Source organism: Anopheles merus, chromosome X, assembly GCF_017562075.2.
Source record: "Anopheles merus strain MAF chromosome X, AmerM5.1, whole genome shotgun sequence".
NCBI lineage: Eukaryota > Metazoa > Arthropoda > Insecta > Diptera > Culicidae > Anopheles > Anopheles merus.
This window is the reverse complement of record NC_054081.1, coordinates 23,361,017-23,378,289: the sequence shown is the minus strand read 5'-3', so window position 1 is coordinate 23,378,289 and position 17,273 is coordinate 23,361,017. Positions and strand designations below refer to the sequence as shown.

Sequence of the window (17,273 nt, the reverse complement as noted above, 5' to 3'; positions counted from 1 at the left end):
ACTGATTGAAATCCCCCAAGAGGATAATCGAATCATCAGTATAGTCATCGCGCACACACCGAAGAGTGGAGCATAAAGCATTTATTGTGTGGGCGTCGTTGCAACGGTCCGGTGCGAGGTAGATAGCACCAACTATAAGAGAATTCGTAGGGGTTCTCAGTTGAATCCACAGACTCTCAGTAATGTTTGAGAGAGGAGTGCAAGGGCTAGAGGCGTTTTTTTTTTCAAATTCAATAAGAACTCCCCCTCCTCTTGTCTTAGTACTATTAGTAGTATAACGATCGGTACGGTAAACTGTGAAGCGGCTGTCGTCAAAAAACATTGTCGAGGAAATATCATCGTCGAGCCATGTTTCGGCTAAAACTATAACGTAACATTCCGATTCATAACTTGCTGCATATAAATCAGCTGTTTTAGTGCGTAACCCACGCACATTTTGATAATAGATCGAAAGTTCACTCAGGGGAGGCTGAGAGTGTATGATCGTTGGGAGAGCGAAACAGTATGATGTCCGGTGGTTGGGCTGTACTCTTCGGGTGTGAGAGTGTTCGGGACGACCTGTGATCTCATAGTCATATTGGTGAGTTGTATAGGGTATGTGGTGTAAAAAAATCGTTGATTTTTTTATTACGGAACTCAAATTCTGCGAATACGAAACCGCGGGGCCAAGTTGCAGGTGAAAGTGCTTTAATCTTAAGTGCATTTGGCATACTGACCTTGAAGGAGATGAATCGAAGCGTTGCAGGATCGCGATCACGAGGAAGTATTTTTTTACCATACAATCTTAATTTTCAAGGCGATTAGTAATAAAAGTTGTCATATCTTCTTCAGTAACGTGCGGTGCGATGTGAGTGACAAACATCCATACTCGTGGCGAAGCTTTCAACGATGAACTTGCATCAGTTGCTGCACCGGTAAGCAATACGTTTCGATGATTAAAGGAATGATTAGCCGAAGCAGCACTGTCAACACTAATTCTTTGTTGTGTTTGTTCGCGTGATGATGTAGTTGAAAGAGTGTGAGTGATATTGCGTGTATAAGAACATCCAGGCGGCATTTCCGAAGAGTTCGTGGTGTTGTGAATAGTTTTGACGGGATGGACAGGCGTAGTGTTCAGTGTAGTAGTGGAAGCCAATCTTTCGTTGAACTGTGAAGTGTTAGTGGCATGGTTCCTAGTGAGTGTGTGAGGATATTCAGAATAGTTTGTGCGTATTCGTAGATCAATCTCTGCAATCATTTCTCTCTTCAACTCATTTAGTAGGTGAGATATTTCGTTCTTCATCTCACTAATCGTTTCGATGAGGCGGAGTGCCTTCTCACCAAGAACCAAGCCATTATCGGAGTTGTTGTTGGTGCAGATATTGCAAATCCAAACAATATTATTTCTATGAGAAACACTTTTTATGCTCGATTTTGGCATTTTCAGACACTTTGGGTGGAAAGCCTGTTTGCACGAAGAGATGTTCAAGTCACTGCCACATATGATAACTGCTTCCTCGGTGTCCAGTGAGCAAATCCGGCAGTGAGTCATGATGAATTGACGAGCAATAACAGAGCATGACGAAAACAGGAAATTATACCCGAAACAGACCGATTTTAATGCCACTAATCAAGTGTTACAGCATACTACAGCAGCTAATTCTCTACTTTCTGAGTCTTCAAACTAGTGATACTAAAAGTGCGATCACAATAACGCAAAAATTATCTGATTCGTACGGAGCAAACTTAAACACGACCGTTCACCGCAAACGTCAAACAGATTGCTTTCAATTCTGTTTGTCGTACATTTAAGCCAGGAATATCGCTGAGTTCCTCAATGTTGTTCGACATGCACTCTAGCTTCTTGTGTTAATGTTTGTATCTATTTGTATTAGGTTATGCACTGAATAAATGACATGAAGTGAAATGGAATTCCGACTATTCCGACGATTCCAGACGATTCTGGTCAATTACGGCGATTCCGGGCGATTCCGTTCGATTCCGAGCGATTCCGGGCGATTCCGATCGATTCCGGACGATTCCGGACGGTTTCAACGACTCCGCACGATTCCGACGATTTCGGATGATCCTGGACGATTCCAGACGATTCCGGGCGGTTCCGGCTTGTCGGATTGAACCTAACCTTCGGAACTGGGTCCGAAATTTGTTGGAACCGTCCGGACCCAGTTCCGCTTTTTTGTGCGTTTTGTCCAACTCTAAAAAGAACGGCCACTAGGCAAATCAGTGTACAGAAAAGAAAAAATTAACGGGAAGAAACCCAATAAAGAAATCCAGCGCCAAGGTAGGTGACGATGACGATTCGCGTTAACAATGGGAAATTTCCGATGAATTCTGACAGAACATGGATTGTCGATTCTGGGTCATCGGAGCATATATCGAATAATAAGAGTTTATTTCGCGAGTTAATGAAATTAAGTTCACCAGTGAATATTTCGGTCGCGAAAGAAAATCAGTTTATTACAGCTTGGCATGAAGGTGATATAGTATTTGATCGTGGTGGTAGTGATGAAATTCCAGTTACCCTGAAAAACGTTTTTTATGTGCCGGAAGCTCCTTTCCATTCGGAAAATAACAAATAGTGGTTTTTAAGTAATTTTTGATGATGGGTGCGTAGAAGTGTTAACAAAACGTGGGTAATTAAGAGTGAAAGGAGAGTTACGTGGAAAACTGCATTGGTTGAATTTCAACAATTCGAACACACATAACGCATATTATTCTTGTGGAAAAATTCCACAGAACCTAGAACAATGGCATCGTTGATTTAGCCATCTTAGTTTCACAAAATTGGGATAAGTTTGTAATGCGATGATTTGAGATAGTCACGGTATGTTAGATTTTGGGACGATTGCCATATAGTAACTTTGAACTCGCGTTGGCCAAGGTGGCCTTTAAACATCGTTAGGAAGGTCATCGTTTGCCGAATTAAGCAGAACTGAAGTGGATACTGTTTCGAAGCTGTCACGGTCGCCATGTAATGAGTTCTTTGGATAAAGTTACGGTCGCCATGTAATGCGATGATCGTACAACTGTACTTCGAGTACCGTCGCGGTAGGTCAGTGTTTCGCTGACATGAGCCGAGGTGGAATAAAACTTCGTTCGAGCGGACTTTTCGACACTTGATCGTCCAGGCGATCATAGAAACCTTTAGGAGGTTTCCCTTACTGGAAACGTTGGAGTTTAGAGGCCTTACCTTGGGTAGGGGGACATAACTAAACTCTTTAAATGAGAAGTCGATAGATGTAGGATGGGCATAGTCCTATCCTGACAGTCCGAACGAATCTGACTTGCCACGGTCGGAATTGGTTTTATTTATACTCAAATTAAGTTGAGGGTTTCGCACATTTGGTTCCGGGTTTTATGTTGGAAAGTTATTGTTTTCACTCAGCTAGTTACGTTTGTCTTTTGTTGACAAGAATGATGGTTCTTGTCACTAAGTTCCTGTTTTGGGTTTAATGCTTATACTGTTCCTGCTTTGGGTTATAATGCATAAACTGTTCCTGTTTATGTTGTACGTTTCGGTTGGTTCTGTTAAGTGTGTCACAATTGTTTTTATATGAACGGTGTGGCCTGAGCTCTTCCGGGTGTGTATGGTATGATCTGATTTGCTGAGTGTTTTATAATGGATGTGGTGCAATGGTGTGATTTGGCTTTTCAAAGTGTGTTGCTATGTGTCTATGGCTGATAGTGTGTATTACAATATGTTCTGTATAGCAGATATGCTACACCTCCTCCCTTTAGGAGAATAACGAAAATAATGAAATTGTTTGAAGTTATTCTTTTCATTTAATTAAACTGAGTATTTGTTATGTTTTTTTTTTTGGTTTACTAATTAAATCATTACTTATCTCTTAAGGTGGGTAATATTTTATGTAAATATATCTATTATCTAGAGATAAAGAATTGTGAATATTTAATATTCTCCTAAAATATTTTGATTTTCCTATGATTCCTTTGTTGGGTTCGTTTCTAGAGTTTTCTGCTTTTATAGATCTTATGACTTTTTGCATGGAGATAACATTATGAAATTTTTCTTTGAGGTCTTTTAGAATCTTGTCGTAAGTAACATTATTTCTTGGTTCTTTTACATTTTCTTCACATAATATGGAATAATTCATTTTTCTAGCCTTATTATCGTGGCAATATAATTCATTGTTTAATTCATTTATATACTTTTTCTTTGATTTGATGTTACGTTTATTTTCTTTAAATGTTTTGGCTCAGTTGCATGATTGTCGTTGCAATTAATTTCATCACTCATTTCCATGTTGTCTAGCAGTATTAAACTATCTGTTACTTGTTTTTCAACCTTATTTTTCTCATTGTCATTACTTATTGTAATCATTTGTATATGTTGCATGTTTTTATGTTTACAATCATTGTTAGTATCATTTTCATACTCTTTTGTGAATTTATCGTTCTCTGTCATTATTCTTTTTGAGTCGTCTCTTGACCTTTCCATATCATTATTTGTTTCATTATTTAATGTATGTCTTCTTTTTAATTTATCTTCATATTTTCTGTCATTATAGTTTGCTTTGCTGTTATTATTTCTATAATACTTTTTAACTTGGTCATTTATTTGACTAGTATTTCTATAATCTTCATCATTTTGGTGGTAAATATGATTCTTATGTAATTGATTATTATTATTGAACTGTTCATAATTTCTGTTCTGTTCTGTTCTGATGTAATAACATTGCATATTATTGGATCTGCTCTGAATATTATTGTTATAATTGTATTCGCGATTATTATATCCTTGGTTAACTTGACTCTGACTACTACAATTGTTTAACTGATGGTGGCGTTTGTAGAAACTGAAGTTGTTATTCTTTCTATAACTATAGTTGTTGGGTGTTGTTTGAGTAGTTAATGATTGATTCAAATTTGGAAAATTTTGGTAATTAAGCTGGTTGTTTCGTTGCGGGTATTCATGGTTTAGACTATAGCCATGTATGTTAAATTGATAACTATTTTTATTTATTTCCTCGCATTCATTTTCCAATACCTTTTGAGTTGCATCTGTTATCGTTGAGAAAGTACCAATCTTCAAGATCATTTTGGTTTCTTCATTTGAAATTTTTTGTTTTAGAGTTTCTATCCCTTGTTTGATTGCCATATCGTTTGCAATTTTTTGTGGGAATTCTAATTCTAGGTAAATTAAATTGAGTTTTTCTGTAAGCCTTTCAACTTTCTTGCAAATTGTTTGTGTATCCTTTGATGTAATGGATTTCAATTCCACTATAATCCTGTCGGGTGTTAGTTTTTCTTTACATCTTCTTTTTATGTCGTTTATAAGCTCTGTAAAAGATGTAATATTGCTAGGTAGCCCTATTCTTGCTTTACCAATCAGTCTGGTTCGTAGGAATTTTATAAGCATCGCTTCATGGTTTGGATTTAGTTCAAACAAAAACTTTGATGCGTCTTCAAATGTGTCAAAAGTATCAGAAGAACCATCGTACATTGGTACAAGACCTATGGCTGTTTCAAGATCAAATTTTGCCATTTTTGTTATTTTTGTTAGTTTTAGTTCATTTAAGTGATTTTAAATTTTAAATTGATCGATATTTTACTTTAAGATAATTTTTTTTTTGCTGTTAATTTCTAACATGGTCCTTAATTTTTTTTTTTCATTCATATGTTATTGCTTTTTGTACTGGATTTTTACGCCAAATATAGTTTTCTGGAGGGGTTATTAAACCTTCTTGTCAATCTAGTGATCTAGTAGTTATTCTTATGTAAGATAAAATCAGTATTGAAAATAGATTTGTTTGATACTTCTTGAATTGTCAGCAAGTAATGATATTTAAATATGTTATCATTGATATTGTTAGTTTGATTCTTTTGTGTTTCTTTGCTATTAGGCATATCTTATGCATCGCAAGCTCTAATGCTTGGCTTATATTCGTATTTACGTTAAAATTTGATTTTGTCATTTTTGCGTCTTATGTTTGATGTGTATTTATTTGATATCTTATTTACATCTGTCATGCAAGGAAAATATATTCTTAAACTGTTTTTTCTGCTGCTTTTGCAAATTTATGCAGCCTCATCAGTAAATTTTGAATTTACGGTACCTTTTTAAATACATAACATGTATTTAATGTTGCTGCTGCTGATGATGATGCTACGCTGCATTTTTACCGGTGCAAGGCGTTAAATCGGTGCTAGGTACATACTCGATGTTAGATGTGAAGTTCTGCGATGTCATCAGTCGACGCTTGATGTTCTGTCGGAGTTGGGACACTTGTCCATTCTTGCGTGCCAATCCATATTGGGCAGTGGGCTCGCCTTGTCTTTTGGTCTTCCACGTTGGGAACGGTTGTTCCATACAATCACGCTGACCACAGCTTGTTTTGCACTGCACTTTTTTATCCCATATCACTTGCTCCAAGAATCATATCGATTGCTTTACTGTACTGTGCTGAACTTGGGTTGTTGTTAAAAGTTAGCTTTTTTTCTATAGTTTCTCATTTCAAGGTTACTCTACTAGGTAAACCAATCGCATAAGCGTTAATACGTTTTTACGCATTTAGGTAGGTTCTCACAACACTGTATACGGTTAATGTTTGTTCATCAATTAAACATTCATTTCGCACTTACACTGCACTAAATGTTTTTATTTTTCATTCTGCACTGTACGAAACTTGCTTGTAGCTGTTCTTTCATCGTTATTGCTTTTGTTTACATATGGGTTTCTTGCGCCAGCTGCGTTGATGAATGTTCTGTAAAAAAATTGCACATTTGACACTTTTTTTTTTCACTTTCCGCCGAATGCCAGTTATGGTCACAATACTTTTGGTTCGTCACACGACACTTAAGCTTTACGTTACCGTTGTACGTATCACATTTTACTTGAAATAATTTGCTTACACTTCTGCCTGTCGATTGCAGATTAAGGTCACGGTCGCCATGTAATGCGATGATTTGAGATAGTCACGGTATGTTAGATTTTGGGACGATTGCCATATAGTAACTTTGAACTCGCGTTGGCCAAGGTGGCCTTTAAACATCGTTAGGAAGGTCATCGTTTGCCGAATTAAGCAGAACTGAGGTGGATACTGTTTCGAAGCTGTCACGGTCGCCATGTAATGAGTTCTTTGGATAAAGTTACCCAAGTGCCACAAATCCACTAAAAGACCACTAAACGGCTTCTAAACGACTCAAGCTCTCTACCTAAACGGAATATAGAAAGACTTCGTTTAGCAGACGCCAAACGACTCATGCATTCTAAAAATAGCAAAAAAGCTGGTGGCGCTATCTGTTGGTGGGATACCCCAACCAGTTGAGCTTCATCGCTTGGAGGAGAGCTTTCTCATTTCCTCTGTACTGTTGTATGGTTTCGCATTGAAGTTATGCATCGCTAGAACTAGAACGGCGATACGATTGTTTAAATACTAAACTCCAACGGAAACCACCAGCACTGAAGTAAGTGAGATTTGAGTAATGGTCGTTGGTGTTGATACCCACGTATCTGACCACACGACCATTCAGATAGATTTTTGCTCAGAAAGTTAGAAGGCTATATATAATACCTATTTAAATTTAAGCGAAACACATTGCAAGAAAAGGATAGCAATATAATGATGAGTTGTAATACGCCATCTATTGATCAAACCAATGAAGCTGTAGAGCTTTCATTTTTTTTCTATGGATATTCAATTTTCCAGTCGTTTAAGCTTAATCTGTGGCGCTTGGGTACGGTCGCCATGTAATGCGATGATCGTACAACTGTACTTCGAGTACCGTCGTGGTAGGTCAGTGTTTCGCTGACATGAGCCGAGGTGGAATAAAACTTCGTTCGAGCGGACTTTTCGACACTTGATCGTCCAGGCGATCATAGAAACCTTTAGGAGGTTTCCCTTACTGGAAACGTTGGAGTTTAGAGGCCTTACCTTGGGTAGGGGGACATAACTAAACTCTTTAAATGAGAAGTCGATAGATGTAGGATGGGCATAGTCCTATCCTGACAGTCCGAACGAATCTGACTTGCCACGGTCGGAATTGGTTTTATTTATACTCAAATTAAGTTGAGGGTTTCGCACATTTGGTTCCGGGTTTTATGTTGGAAAGTTATTGTTTTCACTCAGCTAGTTACGTTTGTCTTTTGTTGACAAGAATGATGGTTCTTGTCACTAAGTTCCTGTTTTGGGTTTAATGCTTATACTGTTCCTGCTTTGGGTTATAATGCATAAACTGTTCCTGTTTATGTTGTACGTTTCGGTTGGTTCTGTTAAGTGTGTCACAATTGTTTTTATATGAACGGTGTGGCCTGAGCTCTTCCGGGTGTGTATGGTATGATCTGATTTGCTGAGTGTTTTATAATGGATGTGGTGCAATGGTGTGATTTGGCTTTTCAAAGTGTGTTGCTATGTGTCTATGGCTGATAGTGTGTATTACAATATGTTCTGTATAGCAGATATGCTACAAGTTGATGAAAGGTGATATGGTTCGCGGTTTGGATGTGTCGGACAAATTAAGCATCGGAAACGAAAATGTGTTTTGTGAAGCATACAATACAGCTAAACAATCTCGGAAACCGTTTCACTCGCGAGACGAAAAAAAATTATGTCGTGTGCTTGAATTAATACATTCCGATTAGTGTTGGGCATTGTGCGCGAGTGCGCAATGTGCGCACAGCACACCTCATTGTGCGCACTGCACAGCACACTTTGTACTGTGCGAGCACACTTCGCACAGTGCGCGCACTTCGCACAGTGCTCGCACTTCGCACTTTTCGCACAGTGCGAGCACACTCCGCACGGTGCGCGCACTTTTCGCACAGTGCGTGCGCACTCCGCACTTTTCGCACACTTCACACAGTGCAGGCACTTTTCGCACACTCCGCACAGTGCACGCACTTTTCGCACAGTGCGAGCACACTTCCCAAGTGCCACAAATCCACTAAACGACCACTAAACGCCTTCTAAACGCCTCAAATTCTCTACCTAAACGGAATATAGAAAGACTTCGTTTAGCAGACGGCAAACGACTCATGCATTCTAAAAATAGCAAAAAAGCTGGTGGCGCCATCTGTTTGTGGGATACCCAACCTGTGGAGCTTCCTCGCTTGGAGGAGAGCTTTCTCATTTCCTCTGTACTGTTGTATGGTTTCGCATTGAAGTTATGCATCGCTAGAACTAGAACGGCGATACGATTGTTTAAATACTAAACTCCAACGGAAACCACCAGTACTGAAGCAAGTGAGATTTGAGTAATGGTCGTTGGTGTGGATACCCACGTATCTGACCACACGACCATTCATATAGAATTTTGCTCAGAAAGTTAGAAGGCTATATAGGTCATTATAAGATGAAACTTGTCGAAACACATTGCAAGAAAAGGATAGCAATATAATGATGAGTTGTAATACGCCATCTATTGATCAAACGAATGAAGCTGTGAAGCTTTCATTTTTTTCCTATGGATATTCAATTTTCCAGTCGTTTAAGCTTAATCTGTGGCGCTTGGGTTCGCACAGTGCAAGCATATTTTGCAAATTTCGTGCAGTGCTTCACTTTGTACTGTGCGAGCACACTTCGTACCATGTTATAGGAAGTCAGGTGGTGTAGTACTAAGCATATTTTGACAAACCGCCTTTTAGCATAAGCATCAGTTAGCATTAGCGACTCCAATCCGTTGGTGCAACGAGTTCAAGTCGGGGCGAATCGAAGGTCCATAAATCGCTTGCACACATTCATACCACACACATGCTCATTGCCCCCCCTCCCCTCCCCCTCCCCCTCTCGCCCTGTCCCATGTCCCCTTCTCTTTAGTTAATTACAAATTTTGACTAGGGCTCCGAGTGAAAATTGTAATTTTTGCATTAAAACATGCCACACTGGCAATGAATTATGTTTCTCGCTCTACCCAATGGCTTGGGCCAACGATGATTAAATTGTATTGCTGCGCTGAACGCTGAAACACACGCGCACAGCTGTAATCAATACAATTTAATCATCGTTGGCCCAAGCCATTGGCTAGAGCGAGAAACATAATTCTGTGGATGGCCGGTGCACGAACACACCGAAACTGTGCGGATACATTTTCTGCGAGAATCGAATGCACAGAACGCTGCGCTTGACCACCATCGAAAACCCGTTACACAACCACAAGCATACAACACATCCAGACAAAAATTTAAATGCCCCGAAACATAATATCAACACAGCGGTCCGTAGCCGGAGAAATTATCAGGAAAAATCGTCTGACACCAAGCACGCGTCTCTTTAAAACAACTATGAACTGTGACCGTCCAAATAGACATACAGCGACAACGTCGCGCGCGACAGCTCAATTTTGCAAACAGAGCTACTCGTCGCGCGCGACAGTTCCAAAAGTAGCTCAATTTTGCAAACAGAGCTACTCGTCTCGCGCGGTAGCTCTTGAACTGTCATTACCATTTTGTTTACATGTTTACCGGATTGTTTGGACGGAAGCTTGTGTGTTTAGTGAAGAGAAAAAATTATCATAGTAAGATGTTTTTATTGATTTAAATCCATGAAAATAGTTTCTAATGTTGTTTTTTAATAGGTGTCTGCAAGAAGATGGCCCAAAACACGAGTTTTATAGGTGGAAAAATAGAAAAAAAGAAGGTAAGTATAGCTCACAGACACGGCTGTGCACAATATTTTGGGACCATCAATTCCAATCGTCTGCTCCATTAGTTGAAAACACAAACGTGTGCCCATGACGAATGCGATTTGCCGGATCAAACAATGGCCTCTAATCGAAAAGAAACGCTACAAGAAGTAGCATTCAAGGTATTGAACATTAGATTGCAATGTATATGTATTTTTGTCTATGATTGCTTTTAGTGTACAGTCTTTCCCCGAGTTACGCGACACTCGAGTTACGCGAATTCGAGTTACGCGAATTTTTTATTTTTGACAGTTCAAATGTCAAATCAGTACAATTTTCTCCATCAATTGTCAAATGAAAAATAATTAGCAATATTTCAAAATTTTAATTCACTTAAAAGTCAGAAATAACTGAATTCTCCGCACCAATTGAATCACATAAATGATAAATTACACAAATGAAATAAATTCAATCAAAAATCATGATAAAGAAAGTATATTTTTACTGTAAAACGTGATATTCGACTTACGCGAAAATCCGAGTTACGCGAATGTCTCCGGAACGCATTATTCGCGTAACTCGGGGAAAGACTGTATTAGCTTTTGTACCTGTCACTGTATCTTTATTGTAGCATGATTTGTAATCTCGCTTTAGTGTAACGAATTTCACTTGCTAATCTTATTCATAGCATCAATTAATCAATGGCTTGTATATGTATGCATTATCATCATTTGGTAGTATTGTTTGATCATCAGTTGTCAGTATCTTTCGGCTCAGATTTATTAGAATTAGAAAAGGGTAGACATATTTATTAATTTGAATTTTTAATGATATTTCAGACTATTGAAATGCCACAAGAAATTGTGCTGAATTTAATCAGCAGTGTGGAAAAAAATAAGTGCCTTTGGGACAGGAGCGATACCAATTATAAAAACCGTAACAAGCAACTCGATGCTTGGGAGACGATTGGGCAAGATCTTCAAATTCCAACCGCCACTGTACGAGAGAAGTGGCGGTCACTCCACGGATCCTACAGGCACTACAAGAAGCTCTATGAGAGCAGCCTTGTGACCGGTTCTGGTAAAGTATCACTAATTTATCCTTATTGATCTTTATTTGATTTTTTATTACCAACATTTTAAACTTTTTGTTCATATTTCAGGATCTGCCGAGGTTTATCGACCCAAGTGGTTCGCTTATGAAGCAATGGCATTCCTCCAAGCAACTACAGACGGTGGCGCAAGGATGGATACGGTAAGAAACATTTTGAAGGATTATTGTAAGATAGAACTATTTTAGTAACGTTCTTTTCGTTTTTAGTTGGAAGACAACAGGCTACCAGTAAGAAACATCAGCTCACCTCAGCGATCCACCGACACTCCTATGCTTGAAGATGTCATCATCATGGCTGCTTCTACATGTGATCAGTCTGCAACAGTCAGCCAAACCAGCCAGCAGCCAGCCAAACCACCAACTCCCCCTCCTCAGACTGCGTCCGTTGCTCCCAAGCGTCGTTGGCATGAAGCCAATTTGAAATACAATGAGGAAGTGTTGGCGGCGCTAACGAATGTTTCTCAAACTGCTATGGAATTGCGATCGGCTGGGGAGGAGAATAACCATTGTACGCTGGTATGCTGGATTGGTCGCCGAAGCGACAAAAAGCGATGGTGGTAAGATTCCAGTGCATGATTGCGGAAGAGAATGTTGCGCGCTTTGTTGAAATAGAAGGCTACGATCCTCGAGAATTAAACAATAAGACTCACGTCAATCACTGAGCTTGGCTTCATCAATTTTAATCCTAATATTTATATGTATAAACTAGTGATGGGCGGGTCGACCCGAACCTATCGGGTCGGAGCCATCCGTAAGCGACCCGGAGTCGTTCGGGTTGACCCGGAAGGTACAAGTAGGTGCAACGACTCCGGTAGGTGCAAGAAAGCATAATCGACTCCGACCCGTTGGTGCAGCGAGTTCGGGTCGGGTCGGGCCACGGTAGGTTCAGTTTGACCCGAGGGTGCAGCGAGTTCGGGTCAACCCGATAGATCAGTAGGTGCGAGAAAGCATAAGCGACTCCGACCCGTTGGTACAGCGAGTTCGGGTAGGGTCGAGTCAAGGTAGGTTCAATCCGACCTGACCCGACCCGAACTCGTCGCACCAACGGGTCGGAGTCGCTTATGCTTTCTTGCACATACTAATCTATCGGGTCGACCCGAACACACTGCACCCTCGGGTCAAACTGAACCTACCGTGGCCCGACCCGACCCGAACTCGCTGCACCAACGGGTCGGAATCGATTCCGATTGGCTTGCACCCGACTCCGGGTCGGGTCGTGAAATGAATCGTATGACCCAACACTAGTATATACATTAAGTAAATTGTTCTAGTGGAATTGTTCTGAAGATGTCTAAGACAAGCAAGATAGGATGACAGAAACATGTAATGAGGATTAGTTAGGTGCTCTTTGAAGCACACCCACGACTCCGATCCGACTCCATCTATTGTTAGTACGATAGCGACTCCGACAAAATTCGAATCACTAGTTCTGCGCGGAGTTGGAGTCGTCCGGAGTCATCCGGATTTGTCTAGAGTTGGTCGGAGTCATCCAGAAACGGAGTTAGTCGGAGTCAACAGGAGCCGTCCGGTACAATGTGCTTTTGAACAGCCATTTCATTTCGTTGTGTGTTTTTTTTCTTTCAATTTGCGCGTGTTCTTCATATACAGGCCTTTGTGTCGAAGGCCAACTCCGGACGACTCCGATTCCAACAGATTCCGGACGATTCCGAACGACTCCGGATAATGCTGATCTTCCGGAGTCAGATCGGTGTCGACTCCAGATTTTTGCAAAACTTTACCCATCACTGATGAGGATGAAAAACTTATGCCACACCCTCATGTCCCGGGGATAGAAAAAAGTAACTAAGATAGAATCAATTTTAATTAATAAAAATTTATTTGTTATTATGTCATGTTCTTTTGTTTAATTTATCAATATTTTTGTATAACAGGATTTTTCAAGGGTTCTCAAAGTCATGGGACACTTAAATGATACTTTCTGTAGTGAAATGAAATTTGTGTGATGAAAAATTGGACTCTAAAGCACCCTTTTTTGTACAAATTCAAGAGAAATTTCCTATGAGTCTGTTTAAAAAAGGTACCATAGAGTCCAATTCCCATAACAAGTTCACTACCCAGAAGAAGTGACAAAAAAGTGTCCCTCTACTATGAAAACACATGAAACCCTCTTTAAAGGCAATATATTATATTGAACCGTTTGCAAATTCATTTGCCACATGTAAACGGATTTGCTTAAGTTCGTTGGTTGTACGAGGAACTATTCCACGCAAAGCAGTAAAATTATGGTTGAGTTTTTCATTATCCCATCTCTCTCTTCTCGTTAATTCAGTTCTTCTAGTAAAATTATGAAGGTGTACTGTAGTAAGTACTATCAAGCTGGCCATTTCTGGATTCAGTTCCATAGTTTTCCGAAGAACTCTAAACCTTGCACTGAGTATCCCAAATGCCATTTCAACAACCCTTCGTGCCAGAGAATGACGTTCGTTAAAAAGACGTTCAATTGAACCACTCTCTGTAACACCACCGAAAGGTCGCATACAGTAGTCCGTTAACGCAAATGCTTTGTCTCCCAAGAGCATATACGGGACTCTGATGGAAGAATTTTGATTTAACGGTTCCGCCTCTGGGATATTTAACTCCTTTCTTTCCAGCATACCATAAAGACGAGAGGTCCTTAAAATTCCACTGTCTGATATGCGACCCTTGCACCCAACGTCAACAAACATGAAATTGCAGTCAGCATCCGCAACTGCCAATAACATAATACTAAAAAACTGTTTGTAGTTATAATATTCCGTTCCACTTTTGGCAGGAGCTTTGATGGCAACATGCTTTCCATCGATGGCACCAATAGCATGGGGAAACTTCCATTTGGCATTGAATGCATCCGACACCGTAAGCCATTCTTGCTGTGTTGACGGAAGCTGTAATACGACATTTAGAAACATAATTAAAATAAGTATCGAATTAATAAGCAAAATATGTAATAATTATTTTTTACGAACCTTTACATATTTGCGAAGATAAATTAGCAAACTGTTGCACACTTCTGGGATAAACAATGATATCGATTGTTCAGATACCTAAGATATGATAAAATAAGATTGCAACATTAATTTATTTACTCTTTTTCGCTATATTCAATTAATAACTTACTCGATAGGCGTATTCCAAGCTTTTGTAGCTATCCCCAGAAGCCAGAAATCTTAGCGTTATGATCAGTTTGTCTTTTGGTGTAATAGCATCTCGCATGTAAGTATCCTGCCTACGGATGCGGGGTGTTATAACCGTCAACAGATAGGCAAAGTCCTCTCTCACTAGCCGCATAAAATTTATAACGGTATTGTCAAGCTCTTCCTCCAGAATCGCACGCATTAACTGGCTTGCATTTTGATTTCGTTCCAGCAGCATTGGTCTTGCCCAAATGCGTGTTCTCGGTCTTCTTTGCTGGAGGATATGAAGACGAGCGAAATTGGCCCACGCTTCGGTCCAATTTAACAGCGCTTTTCTGTATCGCTCATCCATTTTGATAGGGTTTACTATATTGTTTTTGCGTGTTGGAGCAGCCTTCAAAACAGTTATACGTTTAATCTAATATTCAAAACTCGTTCGCGTTCTCCACATAACTTGTAAATTAAACTAACACTAACCTGAATACGGTATTCTTCAATTTGATTTTGTTTATCTTTATTTAACCGACAATGACAATGGTCGACAATTTAATGACAGCACCGCATAAACTGCGTATACCAAGATATATGATACAATACAATAAACCTTGTCAAAAAACTGAGCTATTTTATGCTCCCGGTGAAAAAAATACCCCAATTTTTTATATGGACTTTCAGCGCGACGTTGTCGCTGTATGTCTATTTGGACGGTGAAGCTCGTAGGTAAACGACGTTCCAGTGGGTTGAGGTTTCTCTTGAATTTGGCTGAGATGAAACGTGTCTGTGCTTGTACTCGGAGCCACCGCTTTGCGATTGTGCAATAAAACAGACAGCTGGTTTCCGGCGAAAACTGCTATTCGCGTCGCAGGCTTGCGATAGCAGGACATGTTTTAATGCAAAAATAACAATTTTCACTCAGAGCCCTAGTCAAATTTTGTAATTAACTAAACAGAAGGGGACATGGGACAAGGCGAGAGGGGGGGGGGGGGGGCGATGAGCATGAGTGTGGTATGAATGTGTGCAAGCGATTTATGGACCTTTGATTCGCCCTGACTTGAACTCGTAGCACCAACGGATCGGAATCGCAAATGCTAAAATGCTAATGCTAAAAGGCGGTTTGTCAAAATATGCTTAGTTCTACAACACCTGACTTCCTATAACATGGTACAGTGTGCTCGCACAGTACAAAGTGAAGCACTGCACGAAATTTGCAAAATATGCTCGCACTGTGCGAAGTGTGCGAAACGTCCGGACTGTGCTTGCACTGTGCGTAAAGTGCGCGCACTATGCAGAGTCTGCTCGCACAGTATGAAGTGTGCTCGCACTGTGCGAAAAATGCGCGCACTGTGCGGAGTGTGCGAAAAGTGCCTGCACTGTGCGAAGTGTGCGTAAAGTGCGGAGTGCGCACGCACTGTGCGAAAAGTGCGCGCACCGTGCGGAGTGTGCTCGCACTGTGCGAAAAGTGCGAAGTGCGCGCACAGTGCGGAAAGCGCGCACAGTGCGAAATGTGCACCGCACACTGAGATGTGCGTGCGTGTACGCACAGCACACTCAATTGTGCTATTTTACCGAACACTAATTCCGATGTATGTGGAACTAATAGCCCAGTGGACTATAATGGCGCAAATTATTTTGTTACATTTATTGATGATTGGAGCCGATACACGATTGTTTTTCTTATGCAAAACAAAAGTGAAGTGAAAAAGTATTTCCAAAAACACGAAGCGATTGTTAGTGCAAAATTTGGTAAAAGAATATCCAGAATCCGATGTGATACCGGTAGAGAATATAAAATTGAAAGTTTCTTGAGTTTTTGCTCTGAGATAGGAATCCAAGTGGAATGGACTGTACCTTACTCGCCCGAGCAAAATGGTGTAAGCGAACGTATGAATAGAACATTGGTTGAAAAGGCTCGTTCAACTTTCGTCGCGCTCCGTGATTTTTCAGTAAATTTCTTGTGTTTTCTGCGTCGCATCGCATTGTTGCCTATTCTACGGACTATTAAACTGCTTCACATCATCGTTGCGTGTTGGCGAATTGTTTAGTTGCATCGCAACTGTGGTTTCCTGCTGTTTTTTCCTGCTCGGCTTAGCAGTGTTGTGCTGTGATTACGCGTGATTTCGCGATGGCGGCTATTTGCTTCTCGTGTGCTGAACCGCTAGAGGCCACCGGCTGCATCATCAGTTGTGCATATTGTGACGCTACGTTCCACCGCGGCTGTTGCAAATTGCCCCCCGAGCGAATTGACGCAGTATTGTCCAATGTCGACCTGCACTGGAGCTGCATTGGCTGCACTAACATTCTTAAAAATCCGCGCTGCCATTCGGTAAAAGAAATAGGCGCCCAGGTCGGTTTCCAAGCCGCCCTCACCTCAGCTGTAGCAGCTATCGGCAAGCTCGTTGAGCCTATTGTCGCCGAAGTTCGCAGTGGTTTTACCCTCCTTCAAAC

At 40.5% G+C, this 17,273-nt stretch overlaps 2 protein-coding genes across 2 annotated transcripts; one reads left to right on the top strand and one right to left on the bottom strand.

Annotated features, from left to right (window-relative positions):
- The first annotated feature begins 490 nt into the window (after window positions 1-490).
- LOC121598868 lies at window positions 491-12,515 on the top strand. Its single transcript, XM_041926218.1, has 8 exons — window positions 491-763; window positions 832-914; window positions 1,009-1,018; window positions 10,534-10,595; window positions 10,668-10,763; window positions 11,421-11,661; window positions 11,744-11,835; window positions 11,902-12,515. Exons 4-8 carry the CDS (start codon window positions 10,548-10,550, stop codon window positions 12,253-12,255), a joined length of 831 nt encoding a protein of 276 aa, XP_041782152.1. The 5' UTR covers window positions 491-763; window positions 832-914; window positions 1,009-1,018; window positions 10,534-10,547; the 3' UTR covers window positions 12,256-12,515.
- Window positions 12,516-13,082: 567 nt separating this feature from the next.
- On the bottom strand, window positions 13,083-15,030 carry LOC121591156 (putative nuclease HARBI1). The gene is made up of 4 exons (XM_041911582.1): window positions 14,812-15,030; window positions 14,661-14,738; window positions 14,025-14,579; window positions 13,083-13,163 (listed from the first exon to the last, which is right to left on the bottom strand). The coding sequence occupies exons 1-4, from the start codon at window positions 15,028-15,030 to the stop codon at window positions 13,083-13,085; spliced, it is 933 nt and encodes a 310-aa protein (XP_041767516.1).
- Between the last annotated feature and the right edge of the window lie 2,243 nt (window positions 15,031-17,273).